This window comes from Colius striatus, chromosome 15 (genome assembly GCF_028858725.1).
Source record: "Colius striatus isolate bColStr4 chromosome 15, bColStr4.1.hap1, whole genome shotgun sequence".
NCBI lineage: Eukaryota > Metazoa > Chordata > Aves > Coliiformes > Coliidae > Colius > Colius striatus.
This window is the reverse complement of record NC_084773.1, coordinates 18,974,470-18,997,629: the sequence shown is the minus strand read 5'-3', so window position 1 is coordinate 18,997,629 and position 23,160 is coordinate 18,974,470. Positions and strand designations below refer to the sequence as shown.

At 43.4% G+C, this 23,160-nt stretch overlaps 1 protein-coding gene across 1 annotated transcript in view; it reads left to right on the top strand.

The window, feature by feature from the left end:
• Positions 1–22,935, top strand: part of CNTN3 (contactin 3) — a 101,781-nt gene extending 78,846 nt beyond the window's left edge. The window contains exons 10-21 of the mRNA XM_062008685.1: positions 7,669–7,796; positions 9,121–9,296; positions 12,244–12,361; positions 14,051–14,209; positions 14,299–14,448; positions 15,122–15,192; positions 16,059–16,293; positions 16,468–16,583; positions 17,182–17,368; positions 20,464–20,576; positions 22,115–22,283; positions 22,835–22,935. Coding sequence (XP_061864669.1) covers positions 7,669–7,796; positions 9,121–9,296; positions 12,244–12,361; positions 14,051–14,209; positions 14,299–14,448; positions 15,122–15,192; positions 16,059–16,293; positions 16,468–16,583; positions 17,182–17,368; positions 20,464–20,576; positions 22,115–22,283; positions 22,835–22,935 — 1,723 coding nt within the window. The remainder of the gene's footprint in view (positions 1–7,668; positions 7,797–9,120; positions 9,297–12,243; positions 12,362–14,050; positions 14,210–14,298; positions 14,449–15,121; positions 15,193–16,058; positions 16,294–16,467; positions 16,584–17,181; positions 17,369–20,463; positions 20,577–22,114; positions 22,284–22,834) is intronic.
• The last annotated feature ends 225 nt before the right edge of the window (positions 22,936–23,160 follow it).

Below are 23,160 nucleotides of genomic sequence, written 5' to 3'. Positions count from 1 at the left end.
TGGTGTGTGATTCACCTACATCCTCAGCTATTGACTTCCAACAACGTGTAAATGGGTTTTTTACAGCAATAACTATCAAAGCATTATTGAATTAGTCATAAACTAAAATTGCACAAGTCTACTGATTAAATTGTATAGTCAAACTCTGCAGAAGTGTTGTCTCTGCGCTCTGGAGCAACCCTTTGCTTTGCATCTCTCTAACATTGGGCATTACTGTCTTTTCAAGCTTTCTGGTTTACATTGCTGTATTTCCACAGACTGGGGTTTCAAGTAGTGAAGTGAGACAGGAATAAAAACCTTTGAATGAAAGGTATGATTAAGATAGCTACATATGTGACTTAACATGAAACTGAGCAGTTTGGTACTTAGGACGGTACCTGCAGCACTTCAGCACTCAGTACCATCTGTAACAACTCAGAGGAGCAGAATTCTTTGGGAGCTGGGTCTGCCCTGAGTTCAGCCTTTCTGCAGCCTGTTGCTGGAGTATCTGAGTTGGATATGGATCATAGTCACAGCAACAGCTGCAGGAAGGCAGAGGATTTACCTGGGAGGACAGGACGACTGTGAGCATTCCTCTTGCAACACGCTGGTGTCACTCAGTACTTAGCAGCACAATTCAGGGACACTGAGGTCTCCAAATGTCCAGACATGAGACTGAAGAAACTGAACACTTGGATTTTGAGAGGGGATTGCTGTGGCAGCATGTTGTGATTTTATGAATGTACCCCTGCTTCTCTCGGGTTTTGTGTTAGGCTTAGCTTATCATTGAGAAGCTGTTTCTCAACATAGTGACTCTCTTCTAGTCCTGTTCCTGTAAAATGCCACACCATGAGTTTTGATTTGAAATTTATAAGCACAGAAGATGCTACCAGATAAGTCAAAACTTTAGAGGCTGCAGTTGAGACCATTATTCTCTCCATTATAGGCTAGAGCTCTGTCCTTGTACCCAAAAGGTTTGGTCACTTGCTGTCACCTTGAACTATGCAGCTCTGGCTCTCTTCACAGAGACCCACAATAGTTTTCATGTGTTCAAATGTTAAGTGTTGTCAAATGTGGCAATTTGGCAGAAGACTGGGTATCTGTCATGGCAGAGCTTGACATGGTGCCACAGACTCGGGAGCTGGCTGTGTGCCTGTAATCAGGCAAGCAAAATGTCACTCAAAATAACAGTACTTAGTTGTTCTTCCTGTGTGAAACCTCTGATCATCATTTTCATAGCACTTGATTTCTCCAATTAGGAATATTCCTGGGGTTTGTCCCTTTACCATTTCCTTAAAAAGGGAGGTGGGGAGAACAGTGTCCTTCCCAGAACCTGTCTCTTGTTGGAGATGCCTGTCATCAGCCTGCAACCAACCTGTGTAGGTTCAGTTCGTGGTAAGTCAGAGCTCAGGTAAGGCATGCCTGAGCCTTGCAAAGCTCCACACACATCCTGGATAAGAGTGTTTCAGTCATGACTGGTTTCTTGCCTCCTGAGCTTTCTGTCTGTCTGGACATCAGGTCTGGTCTTCACAGTTGCTTTTAATTGCCCTTGAAAGCAATACTCCCACCAGTCTCATTGGTGGTGACGGTAGCTGGCTAAAGAAGGTCAAGTTTAGTTTCTGCAAACGCACTGAGCACACGTGATGCTGCCTGCATAGATTTAGGAACATAAACTCTGACTTTTAGTTCTGCAGACAGCAGGTATTTCCAAAATACAGCCCAAAGAGTCTCCTACTATATATTTGATGGCACAGTGTAAATGGCTTGCAGAGGAAACATAAGAACCAGCCAATAATCCTGAATTAATCTAAATGAAGTACACTTGCCTTCAGAGAAAAGCAGAAGTGTGGTTCTTTGCAGAAAGCACTGGAGTTCATTACTGTCTGCTCTGAATAATGGCAATTCATGAATTTCTTGCAGTTCTACAATTCTTGCAATTCCAGAAAGTGTTTCCAATTAGCAGAACATTTTTCAACCAGTAACTGCATTCCTAAGGGAGAAGTCTGTTGGGGGGGGGGGGGGGGTCTTTTTAATTGCAGAAAAAGGGAGGAGTGACTTCCCAAAAGGGGTAATGCTGCCACAGGGGTCTGTGTCCACTTCACCCAGCTGAGGTAGGAGAGGCAGAACGAGCTGGGGTCTATGGCAGGATGAAGCTGACAGTGCTCATTAGGAGAGACACAGGGCTTGAGTGTGAGTGGAGAGTGATGTTCCACTCCCTTACAGTTGAAGTTGTAACGTGGAAGATGTGGAATCGGTTTCCAAGGAGTGCAGCAAGTTCTTTCGTCTCCATGAATCAGTTCCTGCAAGGCAAAGCTCTTGCACTACATGCCGTGGGGATGAACTCATGCAGTTTCCCAAATTCACTTGCCCTTGAGTAGTTAAAACCATCTTCTTGTTGGTTTTGGTGGGTTTGCTTGTGGCATAAGGGAGTTACTCAGCATTATTAGGGAATGGGGCAGTGTGATGTTTTGTTTTTCATGTAAATGTATATGAAAATGAATAGAATAAAATGGTAGAACGATAGGGTTTGGAAGGGACCTTTAGAGATCATCTAGTCCAGCCCCTTAAAATACACCTGTAATGCTCTCTGAGCACATGGTGGCACATTCCTCCAGCACTGTGGTATGGATACACCATGCGCCTGAGCTGTACCTGAACGGAGAAGACTTTCAAGGAAGGCTTAGAGACCAAACCTGGCTTAACAGGAGGGTGGAACCAGTCCTTTATGTCAGCAGCAAAAGGAAAAATGTCACATAAGATGCTGTAGCACAGGTAGAATTCGTATGTTTTAAGGAAACTCACAGTTGAATAATACAAATGAAGCACAAATACTCTGTTATTCCAATTTATTAGTAGTATTTTATCAGAGTAGGACTTAGGTTTTGCTGGAGATACTGACCACGTTACTGTAGTAAAGCCTGAAAGATTTTCATTCTGAGGGCACTGTTGCTGTGTTCCTAATTTATTTTTAAATGGTGCTGCGTTTTCAGTATGTAGAAGATTGGATAATGACTCGGTAAATTTTAATTAAATGAGCTTGAATATATGTCTTGTGGAGGGGAGAAAATGTAATTCAAAATGGATTCGTGAGCTTTGGACTGAGAAATCACTCAACATTGAAGAACACAATCTTGCTTCTTGTTAGTTTTGAAAAATATGTGGGTTTGGGTGGTTTTTTTTAGAATATCTTGAATAAAGAGAGCTAGACACAAAGAGCAGAGCAGCACAGACAAGTGAAAGCACAGCGGGCCCTGCAGAATGTGCAGAAGGAAAGGCAGAAAACACAAATTAAGTTAACTGGGTATTGGAGAAAGACATAGTTCCTACAAGAACACAGTTTTAGACCTTTGAAATTAATGATTTGAGGTGAGGTGATGAACATAAGAATGAAGAATTAGCAAGAATTCTCTCATGACCAGTGACTGCCAGATCAGATATTGAGGGGATCTGATCACCTGGGACAGGTAATTTTTCGCCCCGTGGAAGCAGCTTGTGCTTACTCAGGCTGTTCCTTGCCAACCATCCCATATTACAAGGCATTCAAAAATTTTCTCTCAAGTTGTTAACTCACAACTACATTTTGTTTATTCCAAACTGATCTGGAGCAGCTCCTACTGGTAGAAGGCCGTAGCTCCCAGTGTCTCCAGGCAGAGAGCAGGGGCTGGAGCTCCACATGCCTCCTTCCGTGTTGAAAAGCTGTCCTGAGAACCTCCACGTGGATGTGCTTTTATTTTTCTTTCATTCTCCAAAACAGGATTAGATGTTTAACCAAGGTTGAGTACCCTCGATACTAGTTAAACTCAGCAAAAACAGAAGACATGCCAAAATATGCTGCACCTTATATGTTCTGCACCTTCTACAAGCCCTTTAATGCTTTCTTTCTATGTATGTATATGATTTTTAATTGGTAAATAGTATTAGAGGGTTGCTGCATGTTGGCTGTAATGGGTCCAGTGCTCCTAGCTCAAATAACCTGACTGGAAACACAAATACAAGGGATTTTGAGATCGTGTGGAGTGGTGTTTTACGTGTCAACAAATCCACCTTATTTCTGGGTGTTTCTGCGTTTAACTGAGACTATAAAAAGTCAAAAAGATGCTGCAAACTTTTAACTTCACCAAAAGGCATTCCAGGGTAATTCTCAAATCTCCAGTTTCAGCATCTTTAGCTGTGAAGTGATGGAAGGGGGAAAGGAACGAGAGGAAATAATTGCTGCTAGGGTGTTGCATGAGTCTTGGCACTATCAGTTCCTGGGTTGATCTTCTCTATGGTTTCAATGAAGTTTTCTATGTAATGTGGCGTTGCAGTTTGAAGCACTGTGATGTGCAAAGCAATGCACTGACTTACCAGTACTTCAATGGGACCTTTTTTTTTGTGGCTGACTTTCTTGTTAATTAATCTGGTTTAATTTAGTTGAAGTTTGCTATATAAAAAGGCAGTTTTGAGCCACTTTCCCACTTTGTACTGAAGTGTTACGAACTGGAAGGCGATATGTTTGTGTTTATCATCATATCAATAAGGAACTAAAAGAGTTGGCTTTTCTGCTGACTAATCTGACAAAAAGGCAGTGATTAGTTAACTCTGATTAAGCCAGTTCTAATAATAAAGCATTGGCACAGGAGAATGGACAAATTTACATTCATACACAGTCACATACAGGTTCATCAGTGACATCAACCTTGTGGTTTAGGACCCCGAGGCGCGTTCTGGCCCTTAGTTGTGTGTGCAGATGCACTGCACCATCAATTTAATTGAAGAGGCTTTTGGTGAGTAAGGCAATACTGTGTAAACGTCTAGATGATCCTGTCTCAGTTCTGTAAGCATGTAGGTGTGGGGACAGGGAATGCAGAACAACTTGAATACTCTTACCTACAGATACTGAAGCTGATGGATCTTGGTGTCCTGGAGCACTGCGTTCCCTCTAGTCCTACATGTTTACTTCAGTATATGAAAATGTGGTGCAGTCTGTAACAGTTTACCAGCATGAGAAGTCCATGTGCTAATTTCACAGCTGGATTTCTCCACGGGCAAGTCTGACTAAGATAACAAAGGATAATGTTCTGTATTAAACTTGACAGACTGGGCAGAATTGATGGGAGACTGCCACCCCACTGAAGTCCCCCAGCTGTCCAGGAGATCAGTAATGCTAAAAACATGCACTTAGTTTGGGTAGACGGAAAGATTCTTGTTTACCAACATGGGCCTTTCAAGTCGGGCACCCTGAGGTTGGTTAATCCCCACCCCTGTTCTGCTGACCTCAGTCAAAAAGCCATGGGCATGGGCTGAGACATTTCGCTGCTGTAGGTTTGTTTAGTTGAGCTTTTTTATGTCATCCCTTTGAAAAATTGAAAAGAAGAATCTTTTCTAAGAACAATTTCCCACAGTTTTGCTCAAGAGTTAGCAAGAGATGATGATTTTGTCAGTGATGTTTTGATCTGATGACCAGACAGACCCCAGTTCCATGCCTTCTTGTGCAAACAGGTATGTGCCAAAGCACCGTCCCACCAGTTATTTCTCTTTCACATGACTAAAAGTTCCTCCCATTTGCCAGTGCATCAAAAGCGTGCAGGTTGTTGAGAATGTAATCAGCTTTGAAAATTGCTGGCCTTCAGCAAAAAGTATTGGAAAAACTCCTGTAGATACAGTGAACAGCTGAGGACGTGTTATTTGTCTGTGTTAGCGATCCAGCTCACTGCCTGGCAGCAGGCCAGCCCACACCACGTTTGGTTTATCACAGAGTGTGAATATCTAATAATTTTAGGTACACTAAAAGCTTCAGTTTGTCTAATGTTTCAGCAGAAGGGGTAGGGCTGTTTCTGGGTTTAGTTTCATAGACTGTGCTGCATTTACTGCTCCCTAATTGATAAAGTAAAACGCTTCTCTCTTTAGTTTAGCAGTAAGGATTTTATTTTGGCAGTATTTTTGTCTAGACTTGATTTGTTGGTGGTTGTGGTTTGTTTTAATTCAGGAAGAAAAAGCCTTGATTCTTAGTTATATCTTGGTTTTGAATGATTTTAGGCAAGGTAGACTTGCACATAGCTCAGAGCACTCTAAATGTGATTCATTTTAATTAAACAATAGACATTTTGTGGTTTATACCCTAATTCTGTTTTTTCCTGTGTTTGATCTCAGGCTTTGTCACTGTTGGGTTTTTATTTGGCTTTGGCTTTTTTTTTCCCTACTGGAAACTGCTTCAAAGTGTAGGTGATGGAGTACAAACCCTTGCAGGATATATAGGGAGCTAGAAAGCCCCATAGCTTGCTTGCAACCACAATCAATATATTTTAACACCTTTCATTGATGTCATTCTAATTACACCTATAAAATGTATTAATCACGGCTTTGACACATTGAAAATTCCTATAAACCATGTTGTAAGGTTTAATTAATTATAAATGGTTGGTGTAATATAAAGTGCAGCCAAATAGTACTTAGACTTTTCTAAAAGCAAGTTTAATAAGCCTCAGCTTACAAACACAAGTATGAATATGCCCCAAACGTTGGCTTAGGGACCTCAGCACGCTTTGGAAGACTGAAAGGTGGTTACCTTCAGATGTAATGATTAAACTGTCTGTTTATAACTCTTTTCTCCCCCACATGAGATGATTTTGTCTGTCATTCTAACAAGGTTACTTGTTATCACTTGCAATTTGTATCTGTTCATTTCATTAGTGTATCACCTTTGCCCAAGGGAAATGTCTTTGGCTGCAGCACTGAGTGTTGCAACAGCTTTATTTGAGAAAAGGTAAAATGCAGTTGGGAATAATGAAGAAAACCAAAAGTGGTGCTTATTTCTAGAGTACTTTTCATTGGACAGAGCTGTATCCGTGCATCTGTAGCAGTCCAGGCTCCTGCTTTCACGCATCTACAATGCAGTCTCTACCTAGCCTTGAGGATTAGGTGAACTTGCTGTTAGGGGAGAGGAGCAGTATAACCACAGAGCCATGACAGACTCCCACTGCCACAGTCTGTGATTGGAGGTGAAGGACAGGACCACTGAACCGATCAAGCTCCAGAGTTGCATTCTGCTGCCCTTATTTACCAACTTAATTCATTTGTGTGTGTGAGATGAAGGAATGTTCTTTCCTTCAAGCCTTTCTGCAGAGCCAACCCCTGCCATGTCTGCACATCAGTCCTGCTCAGGGGAGGTGATAAACCGAGGCATTGCATTTATAGACATGGGCTGAGTCCTACCCTGGAGAGTCACTTGTGCAAATGAGCTGCTGCCTTGGGTGCAGTCAGTGTTAGCTTTTATCTGTGGAGACTGAAAAGTGCAAAATAGAGATTGTTTATGAAAAATCCCCTTGTCATCACCATAACAATGATCTGCAGTTGTCTCAAAGGTACCATGCAAGACTGCACGAGGTGCACACATCATACACCAGAAAATCATTCTAGTTTCAATTGGTGCGGCTCAAAGAGAGGGAGATAACAAGATTTTCCTGTCACACACACACACACACATATAGATATGAACACATACATACCCTAAACATTGGTTCTACTGGTGTCCAGAATGGTTGGATGAGTTCAGGTTTGTTGTCTAATGTCGGTGTATGGCCACAAACCTGTCAGCATCGGGTTGGTCGTTGATGCCGTCTGGCAGAGCTGTGGTAGCGGTGTCAGTGTGAGGGCATTTTGTCTGCTAACAAGGGCTGCAGCTTTTACAATCTCTTCCTAATTTTGTAGAATCACATTATTAAAGGATGGAGGGCTGAGAATAGCCAATGTGACCAAAGCTGATGCTGGAAGCTACACGTGCCTGGCAACAAACCAGTTTGGAACAGCCAGTGGCTCAACGAACTTAATCGTTACAGGTGGGTGAGCTGATGGGAGCCTGTGGGGGCTGTGGAGTGACTCAGCCTCAGTTTGCTTATGGAAAAAGTAACTTGGAAGAAAGTAAAGAGTGTGAGAAGTGACATACTTACCAATATGTAAAGATAAAGTGTATGTATATTACTAGGGAGGAAAAAGACTGAGGAACTTTGTTGGACAGAGATGTTCCTCAGGTGTGAGGGAGTTCTGAACCCTTTCCTCTTTTCTCTCACTTACCTAAATAGTGCAGTTATGGTTTTAATTTTGGGAGGTTTTTTTAATTTGTTAAGACAATGGCAATCAAAAACACATTTGAGGTAATTTTACGTGCCCATCCAAAATCTACTTAGCCCTAAGGAACTAAATACTCTTTGCTTAGAGGCAAGGATGTGGTGGAAACTCCAGCTGCAGGAGCATTCAGGGACTTCGTGGCACTAAAATATAAAGTCTTTCAGAAGCAAATCATATGCATAATTGTTGTTAAAAGGGTTCTTAACCCTTCTTTTCAGTCATCCATTGCTAGCTGGTGCCTAAGTGGATTAAAAGGACCAGTGGTCTATGAAGTGGTCTGATTTTCTTGTACCATTCTGGTTTAGAGATTGGAGTATCTGAAAGATTTTCTCAGATGTAATAACCTATTGCATGACACACCCAATGTGTCTCATAGATCCAAACACAGTTATTTTGTGCAGTGAGTTAACAACTTCCCATTTGGAGTCTGTGCTCCTGAATGATTCATATGTGTCCTTTTAGATACAAAAGGTTTCTAGATTTACATTATATTTTTACAGCATTTGCAGTACTTGAAATGTTTCTCCATCCATGTGATTCTGGAATGATAAGCAGTTGTTCTTCATGACACTATTTATGTTCTGTGTGACATATGGACCCAAATCTCCAATGCATTCTATGCTGTGTGGGTTTGCTCTAGTTTCCAGGTTTTATTAGCTCCTTCTCCCATCTCTTGATCTTCTGAGTGGCTGCTCTTACAGCTTCGTGCTCCAACACACGAGTGCTGTTGCAGAGCCACACGCACTCTTGAATGGCCTTGTCGTTGCTGGGGCTTGTGGTGCATTAACTCTGTGAAGTGTTTTGGCCTGTACCCAGCAGGTTAAAATTCACCCTTTCAATGTTGAGTAGCTCCCGCTGGTAAGTGTGCAAGGATACAAAGCTCCAACAAGAGGGGCTGGCAGCAGCACTCACAGCTCAGCTGCAGCACTTGAAGTGACTGTCATTAATCAGATTTGAAGAACGTGGTAGAACATTAGCAGCAAGCAAAGCTCAGCGGTGCAGGAGGCCGATAACTGATACTTCTGCTCTCCACAGAACCAACAAGGATTACTTTGGCACCTTCCAACATGGATGTCACTGTTGGAGAAAGCGTTGTCCTGCCCTGCCAGGTTCAGCACGATCCCATACTGGACATCAGCTTCACCTGGTACTTCAATGGAACGCTCACCGATTTCAAGAAGGATGCTTCTCATTTCGAGAAGGTTGGAGGGGTAAGTTGCAAACACTTTCTCTTCCTTTGCCTTATGCAGCACAGATGGGCTTACTTTCTTTTCTTGTTTTCAGCATGGTAAGAATAGGATGTTTCTTCTCTTGGGCCTGCAGAGCTTTCCTGTGTGATGGAGGAAAATAACCCACTGAGTTAGCTTGCTACTCACTGTTCAGATGCCTGGTATTGTAGACCTGAAGTATTGTACATTCCTACCTCTGTTTCTGCATCTGGCCTCATGAAACACAGCAGTGACAGATTCAGGATCTTGGTGGAGACATTGTGAGCTTCAGCCTGAAGCTGAACAAGAACACAGAATCATAGAATGGTAGGGTTTGGAAGGGACCTTTAGAAACCATCCAGTCCAACTCCCCTGCAGAAGCAGCTCCACTTACATCAGGTCCCATCCTTCCTTCCTTTTTCTGCACTCACATCCCCGTGTGTCCCTCACCATTCTGCCCTGAGCATCCCTAGAAGAAGCCATATATCATTAAGTATTTCCTACACAGAGGCTGTGCTGGGGGCAGGGGGTGTGGTGCCATTAGTGGTATTAGAATTCAACATCAATACATGAACACCAAAGCATCAAGACAGATGAAGGATGTACCAAATGAATTAAATCAATTACAGCAAAAGGTCTTTTTTACAATGAGACCTGTGGCCATGTGGTAACTAAGCAAGCAGCTGAAACTGGCCAGTGCAAGCCCTCATAAAGTTTCCTTTCACATATACATGCCAGATGTACTCTAGAGGAATAGCTGTGGCTTACACATCACTGCCTGTGAAACTGTGGCATTGCAGCACCTCACTTTTTCCTTTTTGCCTGTAAAACCTGGAAAGATTCAATCAGTAGGCACCAAACACACAGACTGTTCTGCAGTTTGCAATTGATTAACTGTAAGTGCATGTGGAGATGATGAGATTCCCTTGTAGGAGCCACGAGATGTTCATCTCTCTCATACATTTTTGCAGGGATGTTTGGAGGATTCCAAGCTGACCATCTGTCACGTTGTAACGGGGACGCTCCCGTTTCATAGCCCGTTACCTTCCACTGCTGCTGCATGGGCTTTATTTAGTTAGCAGTATTTCCCCCCAGCTGTACTCTGGTTGTATATACAAACAGTAATACTAGAAAGGAAAGGTTACAAACACAGCAAAACCTGAACCTCACAGTTTTACTGGCTTAATTAAGGCTTCACAGGCTGATTGGAAAATGCAGTGTTTTTTCTTCCTGAAAATGCCACCTTTTCCCTCAAACAGACACAGGCAGAGTTCCAAATCAAAGCCTTGATTTAGGTGCCTTTTTTTTCTTCCTCTGAGGGAAAAAAACCCATCAAAAAAAAGTAATGTTTCACAAAAAACTCTCAATGAGAAAATGCAGTGTGACTATTGGCTAACTCAGAACTCTGATCTAGGACATTTTACTTGGAAATGTGTCATCAGAGACAGAATTAGGGGATTTTTTTGGAACTTATTTGTGTAAAGAGTGATTGAAGCTCCTCAGTAGAATGCTTCCTAGATTACCAAGATATCCACAGAAATATTTTATGGGCTTTGTGGCTCACAAAGGTCAGTGGAGATAGGTTTGGGTTGTGGCAAGTAAATCAGCATTAAGAGGTTCGAAGCCTTTCAGTAGCTGCAGTGTGTGTTTGGTAAATGAAAATATCTGTGTGAAAATAGCTTCAGCTTTCTTAATCATAAGCATGGCAAGAGGAAAATAATTTCTCAATGGACAGATTTCTGTGTAGTGGAGTCTGGGAAGTCCCTGTCACACCCGCCTGAGGTCTCTGACATGGAGTAGTTAGTGGGAACGTTATGGGACCACCACCTGGTCTTCCAGATGGTTAGAAAAATATAGGATGTGACACTGTCTTACTGCTCTTTTTTGTTGTTGTAAGACAGATGATTTATACAAAGAGTATGGCAAACCAGGCAGATTCCAAACTTTTGAACAGATTGCCTCTGAACTGTTGGGGGTGTCACCTGCTCATCGAGCCCAGCCGTGGCTCAGATGGTTACACAGGCAGGAGAAGCAAAAGCAGTTCTGGGAGCTGTTCCTACATGGACTACTCTTCATTTGTATTGTGTGTAGCATGGACAAAGGAAGGGGCATCTCTCTGTCACCTGGACTTGTCCACACTGACAGAGACTCAGGCTGTCAGGGCAGGCATGGGGATGCTGCTGATGGACTGCAGAGTGCCGTCTGCATTGTAACTTTTGCTGCTACAGCTTCTCTGTTTCCCCTTTCATCCTTCCAGGATGCTTTCCCAAAATACCCACAAATACTTCCAATGCAGTATTAATATCTTGGTGGTGTTTATCTCAAGTAAAATTACTCTGACAGTCCCCTTTGTTGAGATGTTTTAAGTTTAGTTTGCTACAATAAGTAGAGGATGTATCACTGTCACTGGCCGTGTCCTAAATATCCACTGCCAGCCAAGCAGGGGGAACAAAGAGTAGAGCTTGGACTTGTCAAATGGGGAATCCAGCCTGAAATGTACAACCTTGAAATGCAGGTGTGCTCACAGCAACCTGTAGAATGGAGCCAATTCAGCTTTGTCATTTACACATTTAAACTCTTAAAAATCTGTGATCACTAGATTTAGAAACTGTGTCTACAAGTCCAAAGGGGTCGTGACCGTAGAAACCACCTCCTTCTCTTCAGGCTTTGAGCCAGCTCTTTGGTCCCAGGGCCTTGCCTTTCTTTCTGGTCCCCAAGAGCAGCCAGGGAGCGTGTTCCCAGTGTGAGCTGACTGTGTTGTCACTCACCTCTGCCACAGGAGAGGGACATGACCTCGTGCTTCTTGGGAACACAGTGACAGTGTGGCAGTGCCTTCCCGTCATCTTTCAATGTTTTTGGTTGATTTCTTTTCCATTTGCAAATACAATCTTCATATGAAGTTACAAGGTAGTACATTAACGTTAATAAGAACTTTGTTGTATTTGGACAGAGTGCATCAGGAGATTTAATGATCAGAAACATCCAGCTGAAACACAGCGGCAAATACGTCTGCATGGTGAAGACAGAAGTGGATAGTGTGGCGTCTGCAGCCGACCTCATCGTACGAGGTAATTGCAGTTTCAATTACCATGAATCATATTTTCTAACTTCTTGCTATTGTAGATGACACAAACAACTGATGTTGCAGATTACAAAAGCAATTTATGACTCGAATTCCGTGATGAATGGCTGTGACCTGGATGATGTCATTCTGCCTTGCACTTAGGAGGAATTGTAGCTCAGTTTTTGGATGAAACCTCATTTTTCCCAGAGAAATTAAGAACTGGAGGATATTGACTTTCACATCTTTTCTCACTGATAGTCCTTAGTCACTGATGGGAGGGAACTCGCTACTGGTAGCTGTGAGCAAGGCGTGAGTTGCTCACTTGGGGTTGGTGACTCCAGAATCCTTCCTGTGAAATGGGCAACTGCTGCCTGAGCCTAGGAGAGGCTGTGTCCTAGGGACACACTGGAGTTTGAAGCACTTAACACAGGCTTAGTGCTTTTCACTCAGAGCTGGAATGCTGACAGTTAAGCCAGAACTGGAGCTTTCTTTGCTGATGATACAGATGCATTTATTGCAAGAGAAAAGTGGCCGATAAGGCCAATGGCATTTTGGGATGCATCAAGAAGAGTGTGGGCAGCAGGTCGAAGGAGGTTCTGCTCCCCCTCTACTCTGCCCTGGTGAGGCCTCATTGAAATCCTGTGTCCAGTTCTGGGCTCCCCAGTTCAAGAGGGACAGGGAAGTGCTGGAGAGAGGCCGGTGCAGGGACACCAAGATGATCAGGGGACTGTAGCATCTTCCTTATGAGGAAAGGCTGCAGGACCTGGGACTGTTTAGTCTGGAGAAGAGGTGACAGGGGGGATCTCATTAATAGTTACAAATATCTAAATGTCAAGAGGCTGGGGCAGCACTTTTTGCTGTTGTATCTAGTGACAGAACAAGGGGTAATGGAAAGAAGCTGGAACACAAAATGTTCCATTTAAACATAAGAAAAAGCTATTCCCCTGGCCCAGGCTGCCCAGCTCCTCCTCTGGAGGTCTTAAAAACCCAACTGGATGCATTCCTGTGTGACCTGACCTAGGTGGAACCTGCTTTAGCAGGGGTGTTGGACTAGATAATCTCTAAAGGTCCCTTCCAACCCTACCATTCTGTGACTCTATGATCTAGAAAAGCACATTATGTGATCAGCACCTCCACAATATATTTTAAAATATGTCAGATATTTTCTAACTGTTGATGTAAAGTAACGTCAAGCCCCTTTGCTATTGCAGGTGAGACAAACCCCAGCATTTTTGCCAGGATGCCCAGAATCAGGATTTCCCCGAGGGCAGCAGAAAGCTTGCCTGCCTCAATTGCTGCTCAGGGTGCTGATCAGATGATGTGTTGAAAAACTACTCCAGTGTATGGCATGGTAAAACAGCTGTAGATAAACTGAGATGTATTAGTGGATTAGAAGAGGGCATTGAGGACTAAAGTTAGAGGACATTGGAAAGACAGAGGGATCATGCTGAACAAAGGTTCTTGAGAAAGACCACACTCTTGCCATCTGTGGTGCAGGTCAGAGTATTTCAGACTTGGATTAGCAGAGCTAGTTGTAGTAAACGTAAACCGATAATTGTAAGTGGTGTTATTCCAAGCTGAACTGTTTTCTTCCTCCCACAGTGCTGCTAAAAGGGGAATCCATGCTGCTCTGTTAGTGATTTCCAGGGTACCAGCTTTACAAAACACTGCCTATTTTTCAATCTGACTCTAGGCTCACCTGGGCCTCCCGAACATGTGAAAGTGGATGAAATAACTGATACCACTGCTCAGATCTCCTGGCAAGAAGGCACAGATAATCACAGCCCAGTAACCACTTACACCATACAAGCAAGGACACCCTTTTCAGTTGGCTGGCAGCGAGTCACAACAGGTAAAACACAATTCCCGTTCCAGTCTCTGTTGGAATGCTTTTGACCAGGGACACCCATGTTCTTAAGTTTCCTTTTTTGTTTTTCATAGTTCCAGATGTGATTGATGGAAAAACACTCACAACCACAGTAGTGGATTTAAATCCCTGGGTTGAATATGAATTTCGTGTAGTGGCCAGTAACAAAATAGGAGGTGGAGAACCTAGTTTACCCTCAGAAAAAGTAAGAACTGAAGAGGCAGGTTAGTGGGTTCTTCTACTTGTTTTTAATTCAAGAATCTTGACTATTAACACAAAAGGAGCATTCCTGTCCTCAGCTTGGAATTGCTGTTGAATATCAAAGCCTGGAACTGGGTTGTTTGGTGGTGGTTTTCCTGCTTTGCTGTGGGACAGTGTGTGTCACATTACTGAATATCACAGGAGGAGAACAGCTGAATACTTTTAAACTGTATTTAGTGGTTCAGGCAGTGTTGCAGAGCCTGAGGGTATTAATGGACGGAAAGAGGTTCTTTTGATGGGGGTTTTTCATCTCTAAGGTTGGCTCAGTGTCCCTTTGCATGCAATGCACATGATTACAGCCCCAGGAGTTTACTTGGACAGAGGGTTAATCTCTGCAGGTGTACTGGGGCAATGGCCCAGTAAAAAAACAAAGCATGTCTGCAAATAACTAGAAGTTCACTGGGGTTAGCAGGTTCAGCCTGGAGCTGGTGAGGTTCTGCAGGCACTCAGGAGGTGTTCAGCCTTGCCTCAGCGCTGGAAGGCAGCAGGACAGGGCAAGGGAGGGGCTGTTCAGGACTGCCCTCTGTGCCTCAGGGGCATTGACCTTGGTTTGTGTGACACAGCTGTGTTGGCTGATGGTCTGTGATGTCTCTTGTCTCTGCTTGGTGTAGACAGCTGTACATTTCCTTTCCACAGTTCCCGAAATTCCCCCATCTGAAGTCAGTGGGGGAGGAGGCAGCAGGTCTGAACTGGTCATAACATGGGATGTAAGTTTTCTGGCAAGCAGTTTTCTTCAGAGAATGATTGTTTTCATTCAAACTCTTCTTAAAAGATGAATTTCCCTGACTGCAGCAGCTTCTCATCTAGGATGTATATGTGCTGGGTAACATTCTGTCATGTGAGCTATGCACGTTTGCCTTCCCCCTTTGCTTTCATGTGCTGACTGTGCTAGATGGCAACCAGTGGGAAATGCAGTCTGTCTGTCTGAGATTGCTTCTGTTCTCAAATGTTAATGCTAAACAGGGGGCAGGAGGGTGGGGGAAGTGGAAGGGGCATTACTCAAAGGTTCAGCAAAAGAGTTAAATTATGCTTTTCAGAGCAAATTTGCAGTTCCTGCTTTCTGCCATTAACTCTGGATGCATGTGCTAGCCAATACAATCAGGTACTGCTCCAGCTTATGTGTCCCCTTTTTAATGAGCTGACAAATGTTAACATTCTGTCACTAACATTGACTGCTTGGTGTCGTTATCTGCTCATATGAGGCACTGGACTCATATGGGAGGATCAGATTATAGACAAGTTGCCCAAGCACTTTATTAATTGTTTATGAAGTATGGATTATGAAATGGAAAAAAAAATGCATTTACTGGCTTAAAACAGTACACTTAATGGAAACAAGGGATACACCACAAAGTTGTTGTCTTCATGAAATGCAAACCTTACAATAGGTTCAAAGGGGTATGTTGTGCTGTGCTGTACCAGAGTTAATTTGCTGATGAGATGTTCCTAAGTGCAGTACCAGAACTTGGTTACAATCATGTATGTTAGTCTGCCTGTGTTTTCTCCCTGGGAAACGTGCCCAGTGGCTGTGTATGACATTCCAGACTTCTGTCACCTGTTGCTTTTCTCACAGCCCATCCCTGAAGAGCTGCAAAACGGAGAAGGATTTGGCTATGTCGTTGCTTTCCGCCCCTTTGGCACCACAACATGGATACAGACTGTGGTCACCTCTCCTGACACGCCAAGATATGTCTTCAGGAATGAAAGCATTTTGCCCTTCTCGCCCTATGAAGTCAAAGTTGGTGTCTACAACAACAAAGGGGAAGGGCCATTCAGTTCAGTGACCACGGTCTTTTCGGCTGAAGAAGGTACATGGCTGAGGCACCTCCGGATCGATTGGGGTACCTCCAGATAGTTAATGGGAGATGTTTCATCAGGGAGTATGGCAGCAGTTAATGGAAGGGAGGTGACTTTGCAGATGGGTGTGTGTTTGCAGTCAACAGAGCTGCTGTCATCTCTCACGTGTTGCTTTCCGAATGCAGAGCCCAGCGTGGCCCCCTCCAGCGTGTCTGCCACCAGCCTGTCCTCCTCTGCCATCGAGGTCTCCTGGACAGCCATTCCCTGGAAGATGAGCAGTGGAAGGTTACTGGGTTACGAGGTGAGCTCCTTTAAAACTACACCCAAGGGTAAAAGGGCCACAAGCCAGAAAAGTCACACAGGCTGCAGGACAGCAGCATGACCTGACAAAAGCTTACCACGTGCCTTGCTTTCTTCCTGCACCCAGAGGAAGGATATTTTCTTCTAAGTGTCTTTGAAAACACAGAAGGAATGTGTTTGGCTTCCCCAGCTGATGGGCATGTGTCCAAGGGGGTTTCCAAACGGACATATTTTTTTCAGAACTCCATTTATTTCCAAAGAAGCTGTTTCCTAAGGTGCAGTTTTCTGAGTTTGGAAAGTGTTTACCTTCAAATGAAGCACTGCTTTCCCTCTTGTATTTGTTTTAAGTCGAGCAAGATCTAATATTTCAGTTTCCTTTTTCCTCCAGTCACACTACAAAGAGCAGCCAGCATGAAAAGCAGATGGAGAAGATTATTTTCTTTTTAGATAGTAGTCACCACAGTTTTGAAACTTCAATATATTTTGGCTTTTTCAGCTGAAGAGAAGGAAAAGGGACCTAAAGGAGTCACATGCCATGGTGTGGGGGAACGGTCCATTCTGTGCAAGATTTGAAATTGCCTTTGTTTTGTGTCTCCCAGGTTAGGTACTGGAATAATGGTGGAAAAGAGGAATCTTCAAACAGAGTGAAAGCTGCAGGGAATGAGACATCAATAAGAATAACAGGTTTGAAGAGCAACTTAGCATACTACACAGCTGTCCGTGCTTATAACAGCGCTGGAGCAGGTCCCTTCAGTGCCACAGTAAATGCTACCACAAAAAAGACACGTAAGTATCTTGAATTTAAAGTGGGGAGAGATGGAATGGTGTGTTAGCACTGGCAGGGGAATGAAGAAGAGGCGTGTTACCGAGAAGCACAGCATGTGTAAGTGACCGACGTTTGCACACAGGCTCCAGGAGTTACACAATTACACCAGGCACAGAGCTTGTGTTTTCTCTGCTTTAGCAGGATGAGTAAGTAAAACTCAGCTGTGCCAATGGAGCTGAAGTAAGATGCATAATTTTTGCCCAGAACCTTTATTATTCTTCTAGTGACTGGAAGAATTTTAAAAGAAAAGATTATGTTACTTGGAAGAGAAAAAGCCCCAGACTTGTTGAATTTTTCACGGTTTTATAACATATTTATAAGTTCTCTAGGGCATGGCTTTTGAAATGCAGTGATCCTCGTACAATTCATGCAAAACAATCCTTCACATCCATTGTTTCCCCTTGAACAAATTGCACAAGAGGCCACTTTACTATTAAAAGGAGAAATTAAGCTGGAGAACAGATTGTCAAAGGCTGCGCTAATTTTTCTGCCAATGGAAATATTTTTAGTGTGCACTTGCATTGTAATAACGACAGAATCAGGGTCATCAGTCTGGAAGGATTTCTGTCAGACTCACAAGAAGGTGCAATTAAAGCTGGCTGAAGGGTCAGGTGCCTTGGAACATTCATTAACATCCTTCCACCGCAAGCAGATGCTGCGTGAATGTTATGAAATAAGTTAGTTTATCAGAGATCAGGGTAAGCAGAAACGAGTGTCATTGTCACTGAGGACTAAACCAGCTCAGATGGACAGATTGACTAGAGTTTAAATATATTCCATGCAGGGTTATAGCATGAAGTGGCTGATGGGATGTAACCTGCTGCCCGTAGCCGGTACCTGACACACGCTGACTCATTTTCTGTAACGAATGGCTTGCGTGGCTACTGGCTGCTCGCTACCAGCTGTGCCAGCCCAGTCAGCTCAGGGATGTTTCAGGCCTTCTTTAGTGACTTGGGATGTGTGAAGGAGAACTGGACAAGCTCCTGATCCTGCAGAGTTGCACAGGATCTGGACCGGGCCCTTAGTTGAGATTGCTGCTGTCTGGAGTGCTTGAGAAGAAAAATGAGTAGCAGTCTGTGCATGGATCTTGCTGGTGACTAAGGGGAGCAAAGACATTGCAGTACAGTATCATGTCAATCTGAAGGATTTTGCTAATGAGTAGTTGAATTGACTAAGACAAATAATTCTCTGTCTCTGTGCTGCAGTAGAAACTTATTTTTCTTTCAAATGTGTGGGGGTTTTTTTGCCATCAATCCCAATTTCTACCTTAACTTGAATATTTATGATTGATGTGTTTTTCCCTGGGAAGGGCTGCTGTGCACATTGCATTTACATTCACCCACATGACTACAAGATGCTTCTTAGTAACTATTAGCTGAGTCAAGGAAGACAAAGTGCATTGGGGTTGGACTGGATGATCTCTCAAGGTCCCTTCCAACCCTTAAGATTCTGGGATTTGCCTGTATAGTTCAAGATTGAAAATTCACTCTTGGGCCATTAAAGTATCTTTGCTTTTCTACTTGAAATATTCCTGTTTGTAGCCCAAAATAAATAAGTGTTACTGTGCATGGGGGTATGTGATGTGATGGTTCAGCATCTGCCCTGTTACTGCAGCTCTGGAGTTCTGAACACTGACTATTACTGTTTTGGCATCTGAGGCTAACTGGAGCCTTCTGGATCAATTGCATAAGTCAAGTGACACACAAAGGCTTGCAGTTTTTAGATATAGTTACTCTTTTTTTGAGATGTCATATTAATATGTTGCTGTGGATTTAAAAGGGTGACTTGTTTTGAAATTCAGCTCCAGTATCTCCTTATGAAAACTCTTCAGCTATGCTGTAATCATTTTCAGGAGTAAAAACTTCCTCTTACATTTGCAAACTGTGGCTATTAGTGCATCAGGTTAAATCCAATTTAGTATAGAGAACAAGGCAAATAACAAAACCAAAATTACCTGTGAGTGGTTGTTTGACTTCAGAATAGTCCTTTAAAGTCTCCTTCTTGCATTTTTGTGTCTAAGAAGTAGAATCAGATGGGTTTTGATCTGACTTCTCATGGAAAGAAGGGAGGGAGCTACCTGTGGGAATGAGTTTAAAAATCAAAGAGGGAGAATAAAAAGAGACAGAAACCCCACAAGCACGTGCATAGGAGTGTTTAAAACCACTGTTGGTGTTTAATATTAGACCCTGCAACATCAAGGCATAGTGTGGTCCACCTAAGCAGCAGTTGCCTCCACTAGGTGACAGCAACAGTAAATTGTTTTCCTTGACACATTTAGAGCAGATTTTAATCATTGATTGTGTCACTGCATGACCCATTTTCTGGGAAACCAACTTCGGGCATCTTAAGAGGTTTGTGCTTACCTTTGCCTTCCCTGAAAGCTTGGCAGTCTCCATCTGTATGAAAGTGCCCAGGCAAAAGCACACTACTCCTATTGCAAACAGCAGCTGCAGATTGTTAATGAACAAAAAAAAAACCCCAACAGATAGACTTGGCCAAAGCCCACCCTCGTTCCAGCTGCAGCTCCAGCAGTGGTGCAGAATACCTTTCAGAGTCACTCCTTGAGTTAAAACAACAACAAAGATACATCTGTCAAATATCTGTACATTACAAACATGTTGAGGCAAATCAACATGGGTTGGAGATTTGAATATTCACCAAGAATCAATTTGTCTAACCAGGAATCTGTTGCATTTGCTTATTCTTAGCAATAGACTAAGACCAGAAACTGCCTGTTACCATCATTGGTTTCATTAGAGTTTGTTCTAATTGATCACCTATGTGCTAAGAACTAGGCTTCTGTCTGGCTGTATTTAATGAAGGACCATCAAGAGTTAATACAACTTGAGGAAGAACATTTACATGCTGTTCTACTCTGCCTCCCTTCTGCTTCCCCCACTTACTCTGAACCATAAAGTATACAAACGATGAGGCAGCATTCGAGCTGCTTCTGCCCCTGACATGTGATGACAGTCCATTACCTGAGCCATTATTTCCTACTGTAGAACAAATCACTGATGCCAATTAAAGTTATGCTCTCATTCTTTATTTAAAGCACCCAGTCAACCACCTGGAAATGTTGTGTGGAACGTCACCGACTCCAGAGTCATCCTCAGCTGGGAAGAAGTAAGAGCTATGGAGAACGAGTCTGAGGTGACTGGGTACAAGGTAAGTGGAAACAGACCAGAACGGTCTCTGAAAGCAACCCACAGCTTGCTTTTTCTTTTAGTTTCTGAGGGTGCACACTGCACATCTACACCATTTCAGAAGTCTCCTTTTTAGAGATTTTAAATCCTCTTCTAGCAGTGTCTCAGAGCTGTGGTCCTTTTACCATCAGTGGGACAGTAAGTGCTTCCTCACGCACACAAAAGCAGGAGCTGCAGGCATTGCTGACAGCTCTTGGCATCCCACTTACCCACGCACATAACACTTGGGTGTTAGAGCTTGTAGAACACTTCCTAGAAATGTACAACACTTACCCAAATGTAGAACATTTTGAAAGAAACTAAATATTCCAAGATTTAGCCAATGGGGTTTAGTTTCCATTGCTGGCCAGGTCCATTTTGCTTCTTACCTCCCATGGGACATGCTCATTGTCTTGATAAGAAGTTACACATCTGCTCTAAATCTGATCATCACAGCAGTGTGAAAGCAGTTAAAAGAATAGCTGAGGATGTTCCTGATGAGCTGCCTATGACTGGATCCCACATGATATATATCCCTACATAAAAGATTCAGGCTGAGGGTCTGACTGTCCTGTGTTCTGAGTTGTACTGGCAAGAAATTCATGTTTATAGCTTGGATAAGCCACCGAATTGGAGACAGCAGCTGACCTAAAAGCCTACCCTGTAGAGTTTCAAACTGCACAACGTCTCTCACACCAATTTCAGGTTACACAAGGATAAGCTGAATTTTGATGAAGCTGGTTGATTGTACTTAAGTCAAGCTCTTAGTGAGCTGGTTTTATCCAGAAGGCAAGGGCAGTGTGGTTAATAAAAGCTGGCTTGCCAGGAAGAGAGGAGCCAACCGACGCCACGGCAGATGCCCGAGCAGCCGTGGGCGGTCGCCGTCCCTCAGAGCATGTTGGCAGCAGGGCAGCGTCTCCAGGGCAGCAGCCCGTGTGCCAGGACACTGCCTTTGCTTCAGGATTTTTCTGCTTCACCCCTATTGCCATTATTTTGGAGGAGCTGTGACTGCTGATTTTTGCCTGGCTCTGCGCAGCAGTGGGCTGTGACGCTGATGCAGCTCCTGTTCTGTAAAACACAGGACACCCCATGCAGTTCTGGTTCATGACAGAATAACCACTCAGCGCTTGCAGGACATCTTCCTGCATGGTCTGGAATGTTGAGTTAGTTCTCTCCTTCCCAAACTACATGTTGGCAATAAGAAGCTGATCTAGATGATGACAGATTGGAAATGGTGGGAGAATTGATAGAACCAATGCATTAAGACACTCAACAGGATATATTATTCATTTGTTAGTGTTATACACTGTGCCATTTTAGATTAAAGCTGGAATAAAAGAGCTAAATCTGAGCTACCTTCTTCCTTTAAATGTCTTGGTGCCCTCTAATACTAACCAAAATCAGATCTCCTCTCTCCTACTGTCTTTTTAAAGCCTAAAACCTTGTTTCTAAGGAACCCCGAAGCTGTAGGGCAGGTCCTCAGGGAAGGACTGACCCACAACAGCTCTGCCTGCACTGCAGGTTTTGTACAGGACCAGCAGTCAGAGCACGGTGAACGTGCTGACCACGGCCAGGACGAGCGCAGAACTGGAGCTGCGGCTGCACGAGGATTATCTCATCGAGGTCAGGGCCACCAGCGACGGCGGCGACGGCACCAGCAGCGAGCAGATCCTCATTCCCAGGCTGGCCAGTAAGTGAAACTGGGATTCCTCTCCTGTGCTTGTGTAGGGGCCTGAGCTGACACCAGACCCTCCTTCGTGCCACCCATCTCTGCCTTCCTGTTTTATTCCTAACTGTGCAGTCCACGCCCAGCCTCAGTCACAGCTGTGCAGGAGCTGAGCCCTTATTGATAGGGAGAAGAAAGATAATTAATGCTTGTACATCATAGGGTAATAAGGTAATAAAAAGAAAAGTGATTAACAGCCTTCATGCCTTTATGCATGACAAACTCGAATCTCTTGAGCTGGTAAATTACCCTGTAAATTGGTAGTACCAACGTTAGCTTTTTCAACTTTTCCTTTGGTTCTCACTCTCCTGACAGTAGCGACCACCTGTACAGTTTCAGCCCTCTGCAAGGTGTTTCTGGAGCTCTAAGATATTTACTGCATTTCTGTACATTTTCTTTGCTTGTCAGAAACAACAACTTACAGTAATTTTTGCTTAGCATCTAGGAAGAGAAATACCTCAGCACGGTGGATGATGATGCCTTCATTTAATCCTGCCCTTTTTCATTTGTCACAGGCATGGATGCAAGAGGTTCTGGTGCATCAGTCTGGAATATCTTCAGTGTGTCCAGCTTCTTACCAACAATATTTGCCTTGACTCTGAACTCAGTGTTGTGATGATCCATTTTCGTTTGCTGGGGAAAACAAGAAGAATGGGTTACTACAGAAGAGTGCTTTTCTAACAACAACTGCAGTGGTTAATGCATGTTTTTCTTCTACCCTGACATGTTTTTAAATTCTTTATATTTCACTGTAGGTTGAAGTAAAAATATCATGTAAAGTTTAGTAAATCCTTTCAAAAGGAATCTGAAATGCCTTAATACTTGAACCAAAGGAGTTTAC